Source organism: Chiloscyllium punctatum, chromosome 5 (genome assembly GCF_047496795.1).
Source record: "Chiloscyllium punctatum isolate Juve2018m chromosome 5, sChiPun1.3, whole genome shotgun sequence".
Taxonomy (NCBI): domain Eukaryota; kingdom Metazoa; phylum Chordata; class Chondrichthyes; order Orectolobiformes; family Hemiscylliidae; genus Chiloscyllium; species Chiloscyllium punctatum.
The window spans coordinates 64,740,655-64,764,736 of record NC_092743.1 but is presented as its reverse complement, the minus strand read 5'-3'; the positions used below and the strand labels follow the sequence as shown (position 1 = coordinate 64,764,736).

General features: G+C 39.7%; 1 protein-coding gene across 5 annotated transcripts in view; it reads left to right on the top strand.

Moving 5' to 3' along the window:
- The window catches only part of LOC140477127 (nucleolar protein 4-like), a 343,324-nt gene that overhangs the window by 257,570 nt on the left and 61,672 nt on the right, over positions 1-24,082 (top strand). For all 5 annotated transcript variants that reach the window (XM_072570460.1, XM_072570458.1, XM_072570459.1 and 2 more), the window contains one exon: positions 1,746-1,925. In XM_072570460.1, the coding sequence (XP_072426561.1) occupies positions 1,746-1,925 (180 nt within the window). The remainder of the gene's footprint in view (positions 1-1,745; positions 1,926-24,082) is intronic.

The window sequence follows — 24,082 nt, the reverse complement described above, 5'->3', positions numbered from 1 at the left end:
GAATAGGCCCATTCTCAACCCATTGAAATTGTCTATCATTAAATAATTTTACTCTTGATTGCTTCTCTATGGTTCTGTAATCATAAACAACTTGGATACTGGCCAGCAGCATTATTTTTCTCTCACACATGCATTGAAGATTGAGATATTTTGAGACCACAATTTTAGATTTATTTTTCTCTTGATGATTCATTCTTGGTATATCAATGTCACCCAAGAGCTCAGTATTTATAGGCAATTCTTAGTTACCCTTGAGAAGGTGGCTGTGTACATCCCCTACACAGTCCATGCTTTGGTCCTTTTAGATAGGTGTTCGAGGGAAGTGATTCAGGGAAGATGAAGTGGTGGCCATATAATTCCATGTCAGAATGATGTGTGAGCTTGTGGGGATGTTAGAGCTGATAGTGTTCCCATGCACTTTCTGCCTTTGTCTTTCTTGGTGATAGAAGTCAGAGGCTTGAGAGGTGCTGTCAAAGAAGCTTTGTGGCAGTGCATCCTGCAAATAATAGACAGTGTAGCTACAATGGACCAAAAATGGAGGGATGAGTGCTTAAGGCTTTGAAGAGGCTGTCCATAAAACAGGCTAAAGTAGTCTTGATCTGGTTTATGATGATATTCTTGAGTGTTTTCATTGCTGTGCAACTGGCAAGATTTTTCATTTCTGCCTGCAGAGGTTTTAGGAATTCAGGAGTTGAGCTACTCTGTAGTAAACCCAGTCTTGTGTCCAGGGTATTTATATGGAAGGTCCAGTTGAGTTTCTAGTCAATGATGGCCACTTCTCCAGAATAATTATAGTGAGAAATTTGAGATGTAGTACCATTAAACACTGTGGACACATTCCCTCCTGTTGACCATGGCCATTGCCTAATACTTGTGTAGTGTTCGTAAATTATCAGCCAAAGTTTGGATGTTGCCACGGTCATATTACATTACAAAATGTTGAATTATTTGTGAACTTCCAAAGCATTTTTCAATAATCAGCAAACAGCTTTGCTTCTGATGTGATAATGGGATTAAGGTAAATGAGTTAGCTTCTGAAGATATTTGGACCTTAGATTCTGGCATAAGAGAATATGTGTCAAAGATGATGCCAACCAATGGAAAGTACCTTTCCTGGCCCCCAGTGATTTGAGTTTTACTGAGGTTTCTTTATGCCACAAGAACAGTCACTCTCACCAAAATTCAGGAATGCAACTCTTGTCCATATTTTAATCAAGCCTGTCATGAGATCTATAACTGAATGACTCAAACGGAACTCAAATGAGCATCATTGAGCAGGCTATTGGTGAGTAAGTGCCACTAATAGCATCATTCATGACTCCCTGGATCACTTTGCTAATGACTGAAAGTAGTTGGAAGCATTAATTTGCTCAGTTTTTCCAATTGTTAACAACCATTTGTATTCTGATTCAGAGTATTTTGATTAATCAGACAACTGGCTGTTAGGACTACACTTAAGAATCATGAAATTTGGAGCTATAATGAGGATACTCTTGTTTTAATGTCAGTTTAAAGTAGAACTTGAGGTATGAAATATATAGAAGTAATTTTTAACTCTTTTATACATTTCTGAAGTTAAAACTAATTTATTTATTTAAAGAGGAGATAGATCTTGATTGTTAATCAAAACTCAACAGGAAACTCATAGTTATCTAAATTTACTAAATTGTTTTCAAGTTGTATTTTATCCATAATAATTAATACAGGTGCTAATTATGTTTCATGTCTGTTTTTTCCCGATTCAGTCACCTGCACACAGCTATTCTAGCTATGAGTCTCTAAGAAATGAAAGTGTAGGAGGTGGTCCTGAAGATCTGACTGTGAGTAGAACTATCGAAGATGATGATGATCAGGATGACCATGATGATGCTGAGAAGATTATTGATTCAGATGGAGCAGAATCTGAGCGCCTTAAAGCTTTTAATGTGAGTTACAGCTAGATTTTCAATCTATATCCTCAAGAAATGTCTCTACAACATTTGTATTCACGTTTTTCTTTTTGTAAGTGATACACCATTGTAAAATCCAAATATTTTTCTGCACTTTTAGTCGAACTATAACAAATGCAGTGTAGAAATATACTCTTCCTTTTGAAAATGTTTAGTTTGAAACCAAGTTTCTGTCTTATTAGTTATTTGTACTACAGCATTCCATATTCTAAAGATATTTGTGGAATTTTTTTTAAACTTTTCTTTAAAAATTCTAATGATAATTCTTACCACTAGTTAATCAGTGGAATCAATCTTCCACTATTGATAATTTCCAATACTTCCACAACTATCAAAATCCTGGATTTTGGAACTGATCAGAAACTAAACTGGATGAGCTATATAAATACTATGGCTACAAGAATATGTCAGAGGCTAGGAATTCTATGGAATGTAACTCACTACCTGTTTCCCCAGTACTGGTGCGCTATCTATAAAGCAAAATTCAGGAGTGTGTTAGAGTATTCTTCACTTGCTGAGATGACTTTGACTTCAACAACACTAGGAAAGCTCATTCAGGACAAAGCAGCCTGCTTGTTTGGTATCTCGTTCATTACCTTCAAATGCACTTCCTTGTCCACCAACCCAATGGGAGCATTGTGTGTAATTTACAAGATGTACTGTAGCAACTCACCCTGGCTCTTTCAGCAATACTTTCCAAACCGGCAAACCCTATCACCTTGAAGGAGAAAAGCATAGGTACATGGGAACACCACCACATGTAAGTTTCTCTGCCTGTCATACAGCATCCTGTCTTGAAACTTCACTGTCACTCAGTCAAACATGCATACATATCCTTCTGAGCAGCATTATGGGGTTTCCTGCCCTCTGGACTGCAGCAGTTCAAGAAGGTGACTCATTATCATGGTTCCAGGGGCAGTTACAGAAAAAAAATGCTGACTAACCAGCGATGTCCAAATGCCACAAATGGTTGTAAAAACATAAGTGAAAACTCTGTTGTGTTAACTTGCCCTTATTTAATAATAAAAACAGTTTTCACTCCTTTCTTTACAACTGTATTGTATAACGTTTGAAATAATTTTAACATTGTGTGCTTATCATGGCTCTAATCACCTTTCTATAAGGTATAAACAGAGCTTCCCATAATCTTCACAATGATGGGCTAACAAATATTATATAAAATACTAACATTTTTATACTTTTATGGGATGCGGACACCACTGATTAAGCCAGTGCTTATTGGCCATCCCCGTTACTATTGAGAAGGTGGTGATGAGTTTTTTCTTGAACCACTGCAACCCATGTAATGAGGTTGACCCAATGATGGTGAAAGAACAGCAGTAGTGTTCCAAGGATTGTGTGTGACTTGGAGGTGAATTTGCAGATGCTGATGTTTATCGGTGTCTCAAGAAGTTTTGAAGAGTTGTTGCAATGCATCTTACAAGTGAATGTTGAATGTATTAGATGTGCTGCCAATCGAGTGGCTGCTTTGTCCTGAAGGGTATTGAGTCTCTTCCGTGCTTTTGGAACTACACTCATCCAGGTAAGCGGACAGTATTTTGTAATACCTCTGACTTATGATGTGGACAAGTTTCGAGTGGTTACAATTAATATGTAATTTTATTGTTTTGGCATTCAGTGACCCTGTATATGTAAAACGCCAATAACTATATTGACCCCATTTATTGCTTTTTGTTTTACCTGCACCCTACCCTTCAATGATTGTGATATATAATTGTCCTAAAAGATAACAAGCATTAGTACTGCAAATCCATAAAATGCAGCCTCACATTTAGCTTTCAGACTCTTCTTACATTACAATAGTCTGAAGTGAACTGTGCTTGCACCTGTTTTTAATGATAGCTAAATGCAGGAGGGCACATTAAAATATCATCCAACATGACAAAAGGCCTTTTTTGTCAAGTAATGGAAAGACAAGAAGAACTGCAAAAGGATCTAGCTAGGAAGGATATGTTGCTGGATCTGGTGATCGTGAATGACGTTGTGGGAGAACACTTGAGTAGGGGTTATCATTGGATCCCAAGTTTTACATTAGTAATGGAAAAGGACAGTTAAAAGTCAAAAATAGATGTTTTGAACTGGATATGGGCTAACCTCAATGAGATGAGAGGGAATCTATCCAGGGTAAAATGGAATCAGGTTTTGATATAAAGAACTGAAAATGGAACAGTGAATTACCTTTTAAGGAAGCAATGTCTTAGGTACTGACTAGTTACATTCCAACAAGAAGAAAAGTCGGGAGGACTCTATAGATGACCACAAAAGAAGCTTCCTACATCAGTCTTCATTTTTCTGTTAGCTTCCTTGACTCCTTCATCAGCTTCCAGTCCAACCTACATGAATATCTTCTAGTGAGACAATAATTTAACTGACCATTGGAGTACTAAAGATGTTTCTAGTGCTTATACTGGAAGTGTAGCTCCCTCCAATTTGCACCTTCAAGCAAATCAGTAATTGCAGGGTCTGCTGTGTTTTCTATAAGATACCCATCCAGAGAAATATAGATATTGGACAGTGAGGCCCTGGATTGACATAGGAGAGGCACAGAAGGTAAGAGAGAAGGTGGATTTAGAGATGGAAAGGAGATGCTCCAGATGTAAGGTTGTCAATATTAAAACCGTTGTTGTTTTTCCAATTGGTGTTTCCAATCTAAAAATGGCAATGGATTCTGCACTACTATGCCTTTGTGACAGTTATTGCACTATGGCCACAGTGGAGTTGTAAGATTTGGATATGTAGGCATTTTGCTCACTTCACACAGTCTCATGGGCTGCAATATTTTGTGTGCTAGGATACTTTTTATTTGTTTCTTAGACAAACCAAGGGCCTAGATTTCATTCGAGCATATTAAATAAACATTTTGCTTAATTTTGCACCATTCACTGCAGGTTTGCTTTTTTTTTTACTTCCAGTCCTTATTTAGATTAGCAAGAGAATTACATGGCTATGGATTTGTATATTTCTGAAATCTTCAGAATTTTTTTTTATGTGAAAAGGTTTTGGACTGCTTTGATGGTAAGTGTGGCAGACTTTCAACTTGATAGATTTAGAGACCTTCCCTCAGTACTACTGTTGCAACTGAAGGATTTCAGTCCCCACCTGAGCCTTTGATTGCACTAAAGGTTCTTCTAGTTTTTTGAGCTTCAGCAGTAGTGATCGGCAGTGATTGACCCATATGGGTAGAAGTACAGTTTTCCATCACTCCTGGGTCTTATTACAACTTCCAATTTGGCTATTATTTTTCTTCCCAGAAGCATTTCTGTGCATACCTTGGATATTAATTCCTTCAGAAATGCCTTCAACAATGCATCCTCAGATTCTCTAACCTTAAATACCTTGTAATTTTTCCTCAGTCACTGCACTTGTTTCTGAACGCGGGCAATAGTTTATCAAGGCTGCATGCATATTTAAGCACTGTTTGTCAGCATTACCTCAGCACAGAACCTTAAACATTCACTCTGGTCTCCCTCCACTTGTTGTCCAATCTATACCCTGTTTACAACCAAGTACTCTGTGCATATTCTAAATTGCTCCATAACCAGATCTATATAGCTGGAACTTCCTGCTTCCATCTGAGTGTGTATTTTGTTTGCCACTCTGGATCCAAGTACAGCACTTATGTTTTCACCTTTTTCTTACATTTTATGTTATTTATATTTTGTGTGAAAACATTTTGGACTACTTTGACGATGAGCATGGCAGGCTTTCAAGTAGATTTAAAGCTCTGGCCCCAGTACTATTACTTCAACTGAAAGATTTCAGTCTGCAGCTGAGTCCATGATTGAGCTATGTGTTCTGATAGTTTTTCTTTGTGTCTCCGAGATTTTTTTCAAGCCTTTTTCTTTTCTCACATCTCTGACACTGTTCTCAACCAAATCTCTGTTGTGATCCTTCAGGATTCCTTGACCTTCCTACAACCCTGTCTTCCATTAGAAATCTGACTGAAGGCTAATGAGATATTTCCTCTAACTTAAGCAGAAACAAACTATATGACCAATGAGTCTGCTTCACCTGGATTTCCAGATAGATCAAAAATATGTCTATACCAGCCTTAACTGGAATAGAGGACTTCACAACCTCTCCAATAAATTGTTAAGAGAGTTCACAACACTTTGAGTGAAGGTATTTCTCATGATCTCAATCCTAAATCTTGAGTCTGTTTCCCTTATGTTTAAGTCCACTTGACTACCAGAACTAACCTGTCAGCATCTATCCTATTAAGTTCCTTCTGAATCTTGTGTGTTTCAGTGAGAATGCCTCTCATTATTCCAACAAAGAATTTGGAACCGTATCGACCATTTGACTCCTTGAAGCTGATCTAACCATTAATAAGATCATGGCTGAACTGATTGTAATCTCAATTCCACAATACTGCCCACCCTTTATAACCTTTCATCCCATCCTCCTGACAAACCCGTGACCCTTCAAAATTTTCAAAAACTTTGCTTCCACTGCCTTTTGAGGAAGAGAATTATAAAGACCCATCATCCTGTGAGAGAAAATGAAATTCTCGTCATGTCTGCCATAAATGACTCCTTATTTTTAAATGGTAACCTCTCGTTATACATTCTCCCAGAAGAGGAAACATTCTTTCTACATCCATGTTATCAACCACATCTTTCAAAATTGAGTTAAGCTGTTTTCTGAAAAGGCAGAAAGTGCAGGAAAAAACAGGAGAATGGAATTAAGCAAATTGCTCATTCACCGAGCTAATACAGGTCTGCTTCTGTGATGCCACACTTCTGTTAATCTGCGATGCTGTTGTTGACAATGCTATCAAATTGGGAAAAAAAGCTTTAAAAAATACTGCAGAGAATACTAGTGGGTCAGAAGGTTAGGAAAATTTAGAAACCAGTTAAAGATGATTAAAATGTTAAAGAGGGCGAAATTAGGATGTGAGAGAAAACTAGTAAAAAAAAGTAAAAGCAAATGCAAACACTTCAAGTATATAAAAAAGGAAAGAATAACTAATTTGAGTGTTAGTCCATAAAAACATGAGACTGACAATTTTAATAATGGGAAAGAAGGAAATAGTAGAGACTTTGAAAGGGTATTTTTTTTATCTGAGTTCAAGTCAGAAGACACGAGAATTATTCCAAAGTAAAAGGTGTAAAAAGTAAATTCCAACATTTTTTGCAATCAGATTTATGTTTAATAGTTTTAATTTGAGAATGTAACAAGCAGTGTAGATAGAGGGACATTAGTAAATGTTGCATATTCGCATTTCCCAAACGCATTTAATTAGGTCCACGTAAAATGTGGCTGTACAAGTAAAGAGCTGGTTGTTTTCGGATACTGTATTAGCATGGATGTCAAAATCTCTGGGTCACAATCCTGTCCGTACCTCCCTTACAGCATTTTTGAAGTTCCTGTATCAAATGAATTACTGCGGTTCCAGAAGGCAGGTCACCACCACCTTCTCAAGGTCAACTAGGGATGGGTAATAAATGCTGCTTGAACCAGGATTGCCTACATCCCATGTATCAATGTAAAAAATTAAGAAATTGGTGACATATGAACTTACAGATTAGGAGCAGATATGCTATGCAATGCAATAAGATAACAGCTAATCTACTTGTGTTCCAAATTCCATATTTTAATCCCTCTGTGAAAATTGTTGATTCCCTTGCCTAACAAAAATCCACCTCCATCTTAAAAATATTTAATTACCTTGCCCCTACAACCTTCCGAAGCAGGGAGTTCCAAATTCACACAACTCTGTACGAGATGTAGTGAAGGGACGATCCTTGCTATGGTGGTCTTTAGAGTGACTAGGGTTGGGTAGGTTAAGCCAGATATTGAAAGATGCATGAACGGCCTAAAAGTTGGGGTCAGTGCTATCAGCGATGGTGCCTTGATGGGTCTGAGTGTTGAAGGTAGCAGTCACATCCAAAGTAGGAAGTTGTGATCTGAATGGAGACAGGTCCAGATTTGGGATTGGGGTAGGTAATGAGGATGAACAAAAGCATGGAAGAGGCTTACTAAGAGGGTTAAGGGTGTCATAATCATGTATAGAAACAGACAACTGATCTTTAATTTCCATCTGCTGATTTAATATGTGTGATTTTCCTGGGTGGAAACAGTTTTTGAAAAGGGACCAAAACTACACAACTTGGTTAACCTTCATGAAACTGACTAGGATTAGATCCAACACAGTCTGAATATAAAATCAATTTGAAGTAGAAGAATGTTGTTTTGGTAAAAGAAGATAATATTGTGCACAACTGGCCCTTTAAAAGGATGCCCTAATGACTAGTTTTTAAAAAATGAGAGCTATGCTTTCACGCATACATCTACCCTCTTCATACAGTGCCATTAATGCTGTAACAATGGGTCTCATTCATATGTTGTTCCTGTAACATCAGATGCATGAAGAGAGAATGCAAAGAAGGAAAGCTTTAGTTGTCCAACAGAGGATGCAAGACTAACAGTAGGCAGTCTCCGAGAAGGAGGCTGGTCTGATGCAGATGTCTGGGGAACACATCAGTAAAGACAGGCAATGATGTGTCAACAGATGCAGAAAACAAGAAGAAACTGACTCTGGATATCATAAAGGCAATGCCAAGGGCATATGAAAATGCTAGAGGATATGATCGATGAGCCATGTTGGACTGTGTAAAAGATGTTCAGCTATGTGGATTTGGTGGGAGTCCCATTGCCAGTGACCCTTAAGGTTACAGTGGTGCTAAATTTTTGCAGGGTGGGGCTCCAGAGCATGACAGATGATGGCATCTCATAGTTATATAAAGGGGTGACAGGCACCCTATTTTATTAGATTAGATTAGATTAGATTACTTACAGTGTGGAAACAGGCCCTTCGGCCCAACAAGTCCACACCGCCCCGCCGAAGCGCAACCCACCCATACCCCTACATCTACCCCTTACCTAACACTATGGGCAATTTAACATGACCAATTCACCTGACCTGCACATCTTTGGAGTGTGGGAGGAAACCGGAGCACCCGGAGGAAACCCACGCAGACACGGGAAGAACGTGCAAACTCCACACAGTCAGTCGCCTGAGGCGGGAATTGAACCCGGGTCTCTGGCGCTGTGAGGCAGCAGTGCTAACCACTGTGCCACCGTGCCGCCCACAGTGATTATGTCAGTGATTTATCCATTTCACCACCAATGTCAACTGCATTCAGTGACAATGCTAGGTTTCTTTGAGTGTATGATATCATTGACTGCACTTACAGTCAAAAAGACTCCTTGGGAGCAAGCAGCTGCATTTGTGAGTTGAAAAATGATTCCCTCCACAAATGTACAACTGTTTTGCATCACAAGAGAAGAACAATGCACCTCTTGATCGTTACTTGTGGAGCTATCTGATACATCTTGCACAACTCAAAGCTCCCTGAGCTTCTTGAAATTCCATCTGAGGTTGATTAATGGCTGCTTGGTGTCAAAGGCTATGCACCAATGAGTCATTCTCAGAAGGAGCCAGAGGAATGCTGCAATCAATCTCATGATTCAGCAGAGCATTATTATGTGTACCACTGGTCTTCTTAAAATATGCCTCTACTTCTTTGATCACTCTGGAGAAGTTCAGCAATGCATACCCCTAAGAATATCTCAAGTAGTACTGGTCTGCTTTGCACTGTACAACTTAGCAGAGCATTGACAAATGTGGATGTAAAGGGAAGAATGCAAGGAACATTAGCACTCCTCAGATGACAAGGATTTGTCAGAATATGAGAAGGATTTTATAAGTTCATGCTGAGGCCTGGAGAGATATCCAAGGGATGTCAGGGCTGACCATATCTACATATGGTTCATACAACAGTATTGGATCATCGCCTCACCTCCATCATCTTCCTGGGTCATAGACCCGGCCTGGCCATCTTCCCTTGCCAAGTTATCTCTAAATCTGTGTTTCATGTCTTATCTCCTCTCTAGAAATCACATTGTGACAAACATGAGACTCAACAGGATCCTGATCCCCAGTCATCTCCTAATTGTCTGGGGACCCAGCTGTAACTCCATCTGTGAGGTTAGATTAAATTAGGTTAGATTCCCTACAGTGTGGAAACAGGCCCTTCAGCCCAACAAGTCCACACTGATCCTCTGAAGAGTAACCCACCCACAACCATTTCCCTCTGACTAATGCACCTAATGGGCAATTTACCATAGCCAATTCACCTGACCTGCACATCTTTGGACTGTGGGAGGAAACCGGAGCACCCGGAGGAAACCCACGTAGACACTGGGAGAATGTGCAAACTCCACACAGACAGTCGCCCGAGACTGGAATCAACCTGGCATCCTGTGCAGTGAGGCAGCAGTGCTAACCACTGAGCCACTGTGCTGCCATGCTGGGGCATGTCTGTGTTGTGCTTACCAGATTGTACTGCAAACTATATGTGACCCCCTCTGTGAACATTGTGGGGTAATTGCTGGTGGCAGCTGATGAGGGAGGTGATGTTGCATCCTTATAGGCTGTGGCTGCTTTGTTTCCAGAGATGCAGTTATACCATTTGTTCTGTGCCTGCCATTTGGTCCTTAGATGATGCAGAACAAAAAGAATCGGATTAAGAACCATTAAAGTTTAAACACCTCATGTTTTGTCTTATCTATCCTGTGTGTCCATATCATAGAATCCCCTACAATGTGGAAGCAGGCTATTTGGCCCATCAAGTCCTCACCGACCTTCCAAAGAGCATCCTACTAAGACCCACCTGCACCCCTTCTTCCCCCCACCCTCTCCCTGTAATCTTGCATTTCCAATTGCTAATCCATTTAGCCTGCACACCCTGCACACTATGAACACTTTAGCTTAACCAATGCACCTAATCTGCACAACTTTGGACTGTGGGAGGAAACCAGAGCATCCAGAGGAAACCCACATAGACACAGGAAGAGTGTGCAACCTCTACACAGACTGGAATTGAACCTTGGTAATGGTGACCAAAGAAATTCCATCTGAGGTTGATTAATGGCTCCTTGATGTCAACGGGTATGCCCTTCAGATGTGGCTGATACAACAATGAGTCCTTCCCAGAGTGAGCCAGAGGAATACTGTAATCAATCTAATGAATTCATAAGAGCATTATCAAACATACCATTGGTCATCTTGAAAAATGCCACCACTTCCTTGACCATTCTGGAGAAGTTCAGCGATGCATACCCTCGGGGATATGCTACCAGCAAGATGGTTGTGTCATTAACTAGGAGCAAGGTGGATGATACAATCATACACTAACTAGGAGCAAGGCAAGTGTATCATCATCTTCTGCCAAAGATTACGCTCCGTCTTCACCAGCGATCTTCATCGTTTCCTGCTTGAATGCTTTGAGGACCTTTAGGTTCAAAACTTCTCTCCTTGTGTGTCTCCTGTCCTTAGTGTTATTTCTTTACGTTACAAAGGGCAAAGATATTTTAAGTGACAACTAACCTTCTTGTCTGCATGCATCCCTGTTACAGATATCAACCTGTCATTCACACATTGCATCCAAAAGACAAACCTCCATACACTTTGCCCTCATTGCAATCCGGCACGAAAGCTGATTGTGCATTCACTCTTATGGGAAAACTGCCGACTGGCAAATTTTCATATAGTTATTAATAGTGCATGACTCCTGTTGAAGTTGCAACACTAGCACTTATACATAGGGATTGGAGCAGGTCATTAACCAGTGTCCTGCACTAGACCCATACTTGTTTTGTGACCCCCTCGCCTGGGTTTCTTGATACAATTTTCTGAAGGAGACAGAGCTCAAGACTGTGGTGTGTTCCTGGATTAGTGGTGCTGGAAGAGCACAGCAGTTCAGGCAGCATCCAAGTAGCTTCGAAATCGGCGTTTTGGGCAAAAGCCCTTCATCAGGAATAAAGGCAGTGAGCCTGAAGCGTGGTGTGTTCCTGCCCTATGTGAAAAGTTGGGCACAGTTCCAGGGCCTGGGACCAGAAGGTGGGCAGGACGGTGTTTCCAGCTGCAGCTCCTGGAAGCCCAAGTGTCAGAGCTGAGCAGTAGCTGGGACACTGAGGATCAACCAGAAGGCTGTGAGTATCATGGATAGCACATATGTGATATGGTTACTCAAGGAGGGATTGGATAACCACCAGGCGGACAAAGTGGACTAGACAGGCAGTGTAGGAATCCCTGGGGCCATTTCCCTGCAAAATACTTTATATACTGTTGGGTTGAATAGCCTCTCTGAGGAAAATAGCAAGAACCAAATTCATTGCACTGCAATTGGCTCTGCTGCATGAGGGAGGAGGAGTAAGTGTGGAAAGGCTATAGTAATAGGGGATTCAGTTGTAAAGAAAAAAGATAGACTTTCAACGGCTGCAAACAATATTTTAGGATGACACCAAAAGCGGAAATTGCTGTCAAAATTCAGCTGATCTGGCAGAATCTGCGGTGGGAAGAAAGGAGACTCTTCAGAAGTGATGACAGCTAGGAAAAAAGTGTTTTTTATGTTGAAGATGAGTTTGCAGGGAGAGGTGAGCGGACAGATCGAGATGGAGCTCAGCAAAAAACTCCTATGAAAGGGGTATGTTGAAAATAGGCCAGGATAGAAGAGAAGCTGAGTAAGTAATAATGAGAGCTGAGCTGAGAGTACATGAGAATGGGTAGGCCCATGCCATGACAGGATAGGGCAAGAAATGGGTAATATAAACATGGAAGGACAGAATCATGGTCTAAATTTATTAAACTCGATATTGAGTCCGAGAGGCTGTAGGATCCCCAAGCAGAAAATGAGATGTTGCTCATAGAACTGCACTGAGGTTCTGCGGAACACTGCTGCCCGTGACAGAAATGTTGGTGTGGGAACATTGTGGTGCGTTGAAGTGGCAGGTGCTCAGGGTTATTTTTATGGACATCACTCAGTCTACATTTTGTTTTCCCAGTGTAGAGGAGACCACATTGTGAGCAGCAAATACAGTAGATTGAATGTAGTGCAGGTCGCTGCTTCATTTGGAAGGTGACAGGGGCCTTGGATAATGTGGATGTAAATGGGCAGGTGTTACACCTTCTGCGATTGTGTGGGAAGGTGCCTCTGGGTGTGCAGTAGTGTTGGGAATGGAGGAAGAGTGGAGGAGGGTGTCACTGAGAGAACAGACCCTGTGGAATGCTGACAAAGGAGGGAAGTATGCACCTGATTGTGGCATTCTATTGGAGGTGACAGAAATCGCATCCTACTAACCTTTAGGATGCAGAAGCTGGGGGGGGTTAAGTGAAGACCAAGAGGACCCTGTCAGTATCAACAACATAAATAGTAGCACGGATGAGGTACTTGAGTCAGGAACAAAGTTTAAAAGGTAGGAACTCAAAAGGTAATGATCTCACAACTGATCACCAGTATTAAGTGCTCGTCAAAGTCAAAAAAGCAGGATATATCAGATGAATATGTGGCGAAAGAGACTATGCAAAAGGAAGAGTGTTGGATTCCTGGGACATTGGGACCAGTTCTGGAAGAGATAAGCACCAGTACAAGCTGAACAGGTTGCACCTGGGCAGGACTTGAACTGACATCCTAGGGGGAGTGTAGTTGGGAGGGTTCAAAGTAAAATGGCAGGGGAATAGAAACATATACAGGGAGACAGAAGAGATGGAAACAAGGGCAAAAGCAGTAGATAGAATGGGGAAATAAGGAGAGTGATAAGCAGAAAATTCAAAGGCAAGAATCAAAAATCTCTCTTTCTCTTCAGATTACATTTCCAAATTTCCTACTGTCCATCCTCTGGGTCTGAATTCACCATCACAATCACAAACAAAATGTATTGGATAACCAAGAAACAAATGAAAATGAGAAACTTAAAGTATTTAATTTCAACTAAGAAAAATAATTGAGAAGACCTAAGGGACTGACAGCTGACCTATATCCAGGGCCAAGTGTTATAGAGTATTTTTAAGAAAATCACCAGAGCTAGTGCTTCTGAGCAAATTATTAGAGCTGTGAACTAACAAGTCTTGATGGACATTTTTCCTGTGCTCTTAAAAGAAGTGGCTGTTGAGGTAGTTACTGGTTTTAATTTTTAAAAGCTCCCTTGATTTGGAGGTGGTCCGATTGGATTGGAAAAGTAAATGCATCTCCTTTATTCAAACAGAGAAGGAGACAGAAAAATAGGAAACTACAATCCAGCTTGGTTAATGTATGCCATAGGGAAATGTTAGAAGCTGTCGTTAAAGAGGTTATAGCCAGGCACTTTGCTAAGTTCAAAGCGATTGAGGAAACACACACTCTTTGGTTGAACTTAAATTTTCCTTTCACCAATCTATTGGAGTTCTTTGAGCTATTGCTATGGCTAAACGTGAACCAGTAGATGTAATCTCCATACAGTTCCAGGAGGTAGTTGATAAAGTATGATATCATAGGGTTTTGCAGAAAAACCGAAGCTAATATTGTAGGGGCATATATTAAATAGAAGATTGGCTGACTTGAGGAAAGCAGAGAGTAAAATATATGGCTCTTTGTCAGGTTGGCAAGATTTAATGACTGGGGTGCCACAGGAATTGCTGCTAGGACCTCAATTGTTTACAATTTACATAAACTAAGATGAAGAACTGAAAGGAATATTTGCCAAAGTTGTTGACAACACAATGGCAGTTAGGAAAGTAAGTTGTAAAGCGGATATATAGAGGCTACAGTTAAGTTAAGTGAGTTGATAGAGTTGTGGTAAATGGAGATGTGGGAAAATGTGAAATTGTTCATTTTGGCAGGAAGAAGTTTTTAAAAAATATAATAGCTAGAGTATAAGAGATTGCAAAACAGATGCAGAAATATCTGGCTATTCTAGTGCATGAATCACAAAAGGTTAGTCTACAGATACAAAAATTAATAAGAAAAACAAATAGAATGTTGTAGTTTGTTATGAGAGGAATTGAATACAAAAGGAGGGCGATTATGCATCAATTATACAGGGCACTAAGTGAGACTGCATTTAGAGCACTGTGCACAGTATTGTCCACGTGTTTTATTTTAAGTAAGGATATAAATGCACTGGCATAATTCAAAGAACTGTTGTCTTATGAGGAAAGGTTGAACAGGCGTGGCTTCTATCTGCTGGAGTTTAAAAGAGTAAGAGTTAGCTTGATTGAAACATGTAAGATCCTGAGGGGTTTTGACAGGGTAGATGTGGCGAGGTTGATTCCTTTGATGGGAGAGTCTAAAACTAGGAGTCGCTGTTTAAATATTGGGAGTTTTCCCCCTTATCAGAGATGAGACAAAATAAATTCTCTGGATTGCCTGAGTCTTTGGAACTTTCTTCCCAGAAATTAGGTAGAAGAGTGTTTGAACATATTAAGGCAGTGGTAGATAAATTCTTGTTAAGCAGGAGGCTGAGTGTTATCAGGGAGTGTTCCTTTCGGCTACAGAGATTGAATGGCTTACTTCTTCATCTAATTCATACATTAGAAAGATCGTCTTACTCCTGCTTCTTGTTCAAATGTTGCCATGTGGTGGCCTCTGAGATGATGGATACGCTGGTCATGATGTTCCATTATTCTTCAAACTCTGCAATAGGCCCAGAGTGTTGGATGTCAGTATATGCTGATTTTCAAGAAAACTATGAATGATAAAACAAACCAGTTAACCTGACATCATTGATTTGAAAATTCTAAAATTTATTAATAAGGAAGTCTGCCAGTGTACTGAAAGATCATGGTATGATTAGACAGAGCCGTAAAAGTTTTATAAAAGGGAAATTATGTTTAATAAATTTAATGAGAGTGCTTTTTGAAGTTGTAATTGATAAGATAAACAAAGAGGAAGCTGTAGGTATTTTCTACATGGATTTCCAAAAGGTATTTAGTAAGCACAGTTTTGCATGCTTATCTTTTCAGTTTGATTCCACCCTTAATTTCTTTAGTTAGCCACATCTGCTGCATCTTTCATTTTCAAGAATTATGAGCTATTTTTTAAATGTCACTGTGTATCACCTTCATCTTCTTTTTGAACCTATTTTTCATGTCCATGTTAGTCAACTCTGTCATCATGTCCTTGAGGTTGTCTTCATTTAACTTTAAGAGACTAGTTATTGACCTACATTTCTTACTCTGAAATGGAATGTGAAATTCTCTCATGTTATGATCACTCTTGTCTAGAGGGTCATTTACTTTGCAATCTTTACTAATCCTGGATCATTATACATGTTTTGATCCAAGTATTCTGTTCCCTAGTGGGTTATAGAATATATTTAAACATAGAAAAATAGAAAGTAGGAACTGGTGTGGGCCATTCAAGCCCTCATGCCTGCTCTGTCATTCAAATGCATCTAACAGACCTAGTCCCATTAGAATTTTAAAGGTTTCTATGAGATCACTCTCACTTTTTGTAAACTCCAGTGAATACAATCGTAACTGACTCACTTTATCCTCATTCGTCAATCCTGCCATCCCAGAAATCAATTTGATAAACCTTCACTGCATTCCCTTTTTCGCAGGAACAGACATCAGACTCATTTTTCTAAGAAACTGTTCCAAAGCTGCCCCATCTCTGTTTCCTTTCTTCCCATCCTACCAAAATTACAAATATCATGAATATTCAGCTGCTAAGCTTGGCTACGTTGCAACTATATTTCTATAATTGCTATTATTATCTTGCTTATTTACTTATATCAAATCATCCATCGTGTTATAAATGCCGAAGCATTCAGATAAACCAAGTTTAAATCTGCCTTTTCATCATTTTTGCTTACTGTGATATTATTTGCACAGCTATGTTTCCACGTTCTGTCCTTGCTTGGTATTCATTACCTCTCATTCTGCACTTTTACCATACCTTTTTAACATTACAAATCTCTCTTCATGCGAACATCTCCCCAACTATTTAAGTTAAAGACCTCTCTCTGTTGTGCAACTTTCCAGCATTCTGGTCTGATCATTGTTTATGTAAAGGCTTTCCCAACAGTACTGCTCCCTCTTTCTGCAATGCTTGTGCCAGTTCCCCATGAATCAAAACCATTTCTCCTAAACCAGCCTTTGAACACACGTTTAACTTCGATCGTATTACCTTATGCCAATTAAAGTGTGGTTGATGTAATAATGTAGAGATTTTAACCTTTGTGTACTAACGTTTTGCTTTAGTGCATAGATACTTAAATTCTTTCAGCAGAATCTCTTTCTTATACTGATGATAATGGTACCATGTGGATCATGGGAATTGGGTCATTCCCCTCTTTTTCCAAGTTCCGTAAGATCATAATTCTGTATGAAATCGGAATAGGAATAGGCCGTTCAGCTGCTTGAGCCTGCTCTGCTGTTCAATAGGATTGTGTCTGAACCAGCATTCCTCTTTTCCACTTTCCTGCCCTTTCCCCAAAAACCTTTATTCTTCTACTAATCAAGACTCGATCTCAGCCTTAAACACTCTGTCCCCAAATGCTATCTGTGGCAAAGAGTTCCAAAGATTCTGAATCCTCTGAGGGAAGAAATTCCTCCTTATCTGAGTCTTAAATTGGCTTTCCTTTATTCTGAGACAGTGCCCTTTGGCTCTAGACTCTCCCATAACAGGAAACATCCTTTCAACTTTTGCTCTGTGAAGCGTCTTAAAAATCCAAAATGTTTTAATAATATCACCCCTCATTCTTCTAAACTCCAGTGAGCTGTGTCCCGATCTGTTTAGCCCTTGTTCATAAGACAATTCCCTCATACCAGAGATCATCCTAGTGAACCTTCTTTGAACTGCTTCCAATGTAAGGATATCCTTTCTTAAATAAGGGGTCTACAGTATTCCAGATATGGTCTCACCAGCACCTTATACAGTTGCTGTAAGACTTCCCTACTTGTATACTCCAACCATTTGAAATAAAGACCAACATTCCATTAATTGCTTTCTATCTTTAAACGAAAGTCCTTAACTCTAGGTTGAAGAGGCAAAGCTTCCTTCAGGACTCTCATTCTTGGCAGCAGAGAACCATATTTATCTCAATAACTGTATTGTCCCTTACTCGAACTAAATTCCTTTGAACTGTCGACTTGAATTGCGTCCTGCACCATGGTGTAATGGTCAGTGAGCTCATTGTCCTTGCAGTCCTGGCTCCCATCCACACAGGGAGTGCCACACTGAAGATGAGATGCAAGACAAGGAATCATGAAGTTGGGAGTAATATTATTAGCATTGTTGGAGAGTTTGTTAACAGCATGTAGCAGTAAGTAGGGATAACAAGGGCACTTTACATTTTGCAGACTGTAACTAGCGAAGTGCCACGAGAATCCGTGCTGGGTCTCAACTGTTTACATTTTGTACTAAAGACTGAGACAGAGTGTCTTTGGAAAATATAGAAGTTTGCTGAAAATACAAAGCAAGGTACAAATGTAATCGTGAGGATGATCCAAAGGAAGATAGGGAAGCATTTTGAGAAGAAGACATAAGGAAGCTGCAAACGTAGGTTGAATCAGTGAGCAAACATTTGGCAGATGGCGTATAAGTCTCTTAATAGTCAAAAATCCATCTACCTTCCATGAAGGAGAGAGTATAAGGAGACCACATTTTTAAACTTTGCCCACCTTTTTCTCACAAAAAGGAAACATCCTTTGAATATCCACTATTCCTTAGGATCTCTCATGCTATGATAAGATCAACTCTCATTATCTAAACTCCAGTAGATACAGTACCAGTCTGTCCAAATCATCAAGGCTCCTATGACAGTACTGTGACTTCTACCAGGTGGACATATGCATATAACACAACCGTCTGCAAGTTTTCTTTTCAGATGCGTACCATCCTGACTTGGAATATATCACCTTCACTGTTACAGGGTCAAAATTCCAGAACGCTGTTGCGAACGTCAATGTCGATGTACGTATGCCACACGGACTGCAACGGTTCAAGAAAACAGTTCAGGACCAATTTTACAAATGTACTTAGGAATGGACAATAAATACTGTCCTGGTGAGCAAAGCCCACATCTGGTAATTTTTTAAAATAAAAAAACCCTTCATCCTAAATATTAGTCAAATGAACTTACCCAAAATCAATTATGTCCTTTTCTAAATAAGGATACCAAAACTGCACACTCTACTCCAGGTGTGGTCTTACTACAGTCCTGAACAACTGTAGCAAAACATGTCTACTTTAATATTCCAATCTCTCCACAATAAATGACAACACTCAATTGTATCTAAACATTAACTTTCGTGACTCATCTACCAGGATATCCAGATCCCCCTTTTCTGTTGAGTTCTGCAGACTCTTTCTATTTACATAATATTTCTATTCTTTGTCAAGGTGGACAAGTTCACAGTTGCCCTCATTATACTCCATCTGCCAGATTTCTGCTCACTCACTTGCCCCCATTTCGAGAGTTCATTGTTTTAAATCTGCTACCCCTTATCCTAAAAATGAGATGAAGAGAAACTACTCTCAAAGGGTTGTGAATCTATGGAATTCACTACCCCAATGAGTGATGGATGCTGGGACATTGGGTAAATTTAAGGAGAAGATAATCAGATCTTTAATTAACAATGTGTTGAAGGGTTATAGAGAATAGAAAAGAAAATGGAGTTGAGGCCAATATGAGATCAAGCATGATCATATCAAATGGTGGAGCAGGCTCGAGGGATTGAATTGCCTACTCCTAGTTCTTATTTACTTTGCAGGTTTGCTGCGTCCCCTTCTCAACTTATGTTTCTACCTTTCTTCAAGTCATCAACAAATATAGCAACCATACATTCGGTGCCTTCATCTAAGTCACTGAGAGAAATTTTAAACAGTTGAGACCCTAACACAGATACCTATGAAACTCCATTCATCTAAAAATTGCCGATTTCTGCCTCAGGCAGAACTTTCCACTCCCTTGAGCAGTATGGACCATGGTGAGAAATGTGGGAAGTCATGGCCAAAAATCTCGAAAGAGACTGTGAAAAAGGTTACAATTTTCTACTTATTGGTTAAATTCAGAATTCAGATCTCCAATCTTTTTTTTATAAAGCAGAGATAAAATAGTGGCACTTATTCTTGTGGAAATCTTTTCTCCTGCACTTTCTGCATGGCTCTTCACCCAATAAACAGTACTTAGGCTATTATCTCAGTCTAGGCTGGCTGAGACTGGCGGCATGTCCTCCTTTATTGGTCAGTAAGAAAAATACAACCATCCTTTCCACCACACTATGATCAGCTTCTCCAAACCCCTGTTGGTGAACTGGTGATTTAATTTGCTGGGACATTTCTTTTAGAACTGTCATGCAAGATAACAGTATGAAGGGCAATTCGTAGCTTACAATACCTTAAAAATGATGCTTGAACTTTCTGAAGGCCTGGCAGTGGCAAACACTTCCACTTCTACCATGTGATTCCATGAGATGGATGCCAAAGATGCCAGTTGCGTGATCAATGAGATGAAGTGCGGAAGATTACGTGGGATGTGTCACCATGGGTCTTAGCAGATTGGACACCATGAATTTCACTCAATAAAATACTTTGCCAGAAAGTGGGAAAATTAAGCCCCAACTTTGTTTCCTGTGGGATAACCAATCCTCTGTTCATGGTAATATGTTACCCCCTTCACTATTTGCACTTATTTTGCACAGTAACCTTTAATGTGGCATCTTGTCAAATGTATTCTTCTTGTAATCTAAATAAGTACAGTGTATCCACAGCTTCTCTGTCATCTATGCTGTTTATTACAAAGAAATCAAGTAAATTAACCAAACATAATTTTTCTTTCACACACCATGTTAACTCTGCTTCCCGCCATGAGATTTCCTAACTATACCCTTTTAATGATAGATTCCAGCATTCTTCAAGATTCACACATTCTTCAAAATTCCAGTATTCTTTGTATTCCTACATTTTTTCTATCTTTCTTTGAGCATTTTGTAGGCTACTTGCAGCTCATGGTATTGTCTCATCTGCTGACGGAGAACAGATAACTATTTGGCGATAGATTTGCCAAAACACCCCAATCTATGTACATGCAACTTAGTTCTTATCTGTATCCTGTGTAACAAAATTCATGTGTAACCTTGGTCTTTGATGAACTGATACCTGAAATATCTATTTTCCATTCAAACCCAGTGACTTACCTTATACAGATCCTAATGCAATAGTAAGGCACATGTAGTACCAGTACCTTAGCTGGTGAGACATTGCAAGTGTCAGGGTAAAAACAATGACTGCAGATGCTGAAAACCAAATACTGGATTAGTGGTGCTGGAAGAGCACAGCAGTTCAGGCAGCATCCAACGAGCAGCGAAATCGACGTTTCGGGCAAAAGCCCTTCATCAGGAATTAAGGCAGTGAGCCTGAAGCGTGGAGAGATAAACGAGAGGAGGCAGATTATGAGACTGACGTGCTGCCTACTGCGCTAACGAGGCCCTCCTCTAACTTATCTCTCCACGCTTCAGGCTCACTGCCTTTATTCCTGATGAAGGGCTTTTGCCCGAAATGTCAATTTCGCTGCTCGTTGGATGCTGCCTGAACTGCTGTGCTCTTCCAGCACCACTAAACCAGTAGTTGCAAGTGTCAGGTCAAGTGAAGGGGTCCCTTCATCAGTGGAGTGGTGTTACTCTTCTTCTGCCTGGGGATGCTGTGACTGGACATATAACAGATCTTAGGTGTTTGACTGCAAACCATCAGAAAAGCAGATTGGGGTGAGACAAGAGTGTGACTTGGAAATCAAGAGGTCCTTGGTTATCATCAGCAACACAGACATTACAGATAACACGATGGGAGTAAGCTGGAAGTGAAGAAGGGGCATGAGGTCAGTGCGTAATTTCACCCTAAATGTTGTAAATGATGTCTGAAGCCATGGACTCTTTCATTGGCTCAGCCGATGTTATAGAGAGCCATCTCCTCCATCTGTTTTTTCATTGATTTGCGTTGTTCCTGGTGGTTGTGGTTGTCCTTTCCCACAAGAGAGAGAGGGCAGAACATTAATTATTGTGTTACACCTAATTTTGGTGATGTACCTGTTATTGCTGAATGGCTAGAGATATGTGAAAGCTGTGACACCTCATAATGAGACTGATACCTCTACAATATGTACTTGATGAGGATTATGGATATCAAGCACATGCCCTGGGTGCCACATATTGCTGACAAGTAATGATGGTGCAGTTAACTACGTTGGAAGTAGTGGATCAGTGAGTATGAAGTTTTTTTTCAAGATGCATTCATTTATCTTGATCACCTGTATAATGTCATCAGATGACTTGTGACACTGCTTGCCAGTTTCTTGGCAGAAGACTTCTTGTATTGGCCATACAGATCCCGTGGAAACCTGTCCACCTCCATTACTAAGGCTTCCCTTACTACATCCTTGAATCTAGGCAACTTCTCACTTTCCAGGTACATTTGTACAACTCTTGTATGCCAGCCAGGCAGACCAGTTCCCTACTACTGAGTGCTAATTCCATTGAAGTGGGGGAGACTTACTGTAATGAGTTGCGTGCTGGCTGCATCCTACAATACAAACTACAATTAGGCGAATGAAAAGGCAGCACCACATTTATGTGCTGCCTGCCTCAGTGGCAACTTAATTGGCTGTTCTTGAAGCATTGTTGCCACACCCCAGGAATGAAATTTTAGCCCAAAGAATTTTAACATCATCACCTTTAGGTACATTAACATTTGCAGTAGTAAGATCTAGCTACATCCAAACTGACTAATCATTGGTAGAAATTATATAAGATTTATAAAAATGAGATTCATACAGTTACCATTGCCAGAAAATATTTTTGACAATCCTCATGCTAAAATAATTTAAAAGGTTTTCATAGGTTGTGCAAAAATAGAATCGATGTAACTCCCATAAACTCTGTTTTTATCTCCTCCCATTTAATTTCGTGATTTGGAGGTGCCGCTGTTGGACTGTGGTGGATAAAGTTAAAAATTACACAACACCAGGCTGTAGTTCAACAGGTTTATTTGGAATCACTAGCTTTCGAAGCACTGCTTCTTCATCAGGTGGTTGAAGCAGTGCTTCCATTTAATTTCAGCAATGGTCCGGATTGTACAATAGCATTAGCAGTAGCAGGGAGTAAATTGGATGATAAAGTCTAACAATGTACATGTGCAGTGCAATTCAGAAAACCAGAATTGAGGTCCAAGATACACCTCTTCTTCAAAAGCCTCACTGCAGTTGGTATTTCATTGAAAGATTTTGGCACTGAAACTTAAAATATTGAAAGTTTTTGTACTGATGAACAAGTGTCAGAAAACATTAGGGCTGCTGCATTCAGCAGGAATGACACTCCCAGATAACTTCTCTCAACCTGAACATTTAATTTTATGTATGAATTTTTAGTCTTTCAGGATATAATTATTGTTTGAGAGACTTTCATTTTTATTTTTCTATCTACTTAGGTTGGTTGCAACAATGGCTTATGTTCTTTTTAGTATGCGGCAAAATACCTTTTGACTATAAATGTAGTTCACCAATTACATGGTTTTCTTAGTTTATTACCTGCTCAAATCAAGGAAAATAAAAAATAGTAATATCGAGCATGCAACATTCACGCAGTCATTTTGGGCTCTCTCACATCCATGCACGAGTGGAAAGTTCAAAGGTGATAATGTTCAGTGCAAAAGGAAGATAAAAGAAAATACAATTTAGTGTAAAAAATACAAAATGCCAGAGAAACTCAACATGCATCTATGATTAGAGAAACAGTTCATGTTTCGAGACCGATATGACTCTTTTTCAAAACTACTGAAGTTCGAAACATCAACTGTTTTTCTCTCTGCTCAGATGCTGCCAAATTTGCTGAGTTTTTCCAGCACTTTGCTTTTTTTTTTCAGAATTCCAGCATCTATAGTATTTTGATCTGAGTAGTGTTAAGTGTCATTGAAATGCAAGATTTAAACCTGAGACGCTGGTGGTATTCACTGGCTGACTGCACTCAGGAAACCATAGTGAAAGTTGCATTTATTTTAATGTTCTTTGCTCCCTGTTGCTTCCTCTTTGTTGTTTCCAGGGGAACCAGGCCAGTTTACTTTTAAGAAAGAGAAAAAAATTCTCAAACAGTTTAATTCTGAATCCATAGTTACATATGATCATCCATAATAGGAGAGGATAAGCTCTTTTGACTCCTGGAACCTGCTCTGCTGTTCAATAAGACCATGGCCAATCTATTTGTGTTTTCAATTCCACATTCCCGTCTGTCCCTGTTAACCTTTGATTCCCCTTCCTAGTGAGAATCAATCCACGTCTCTTCAACATATTCATTG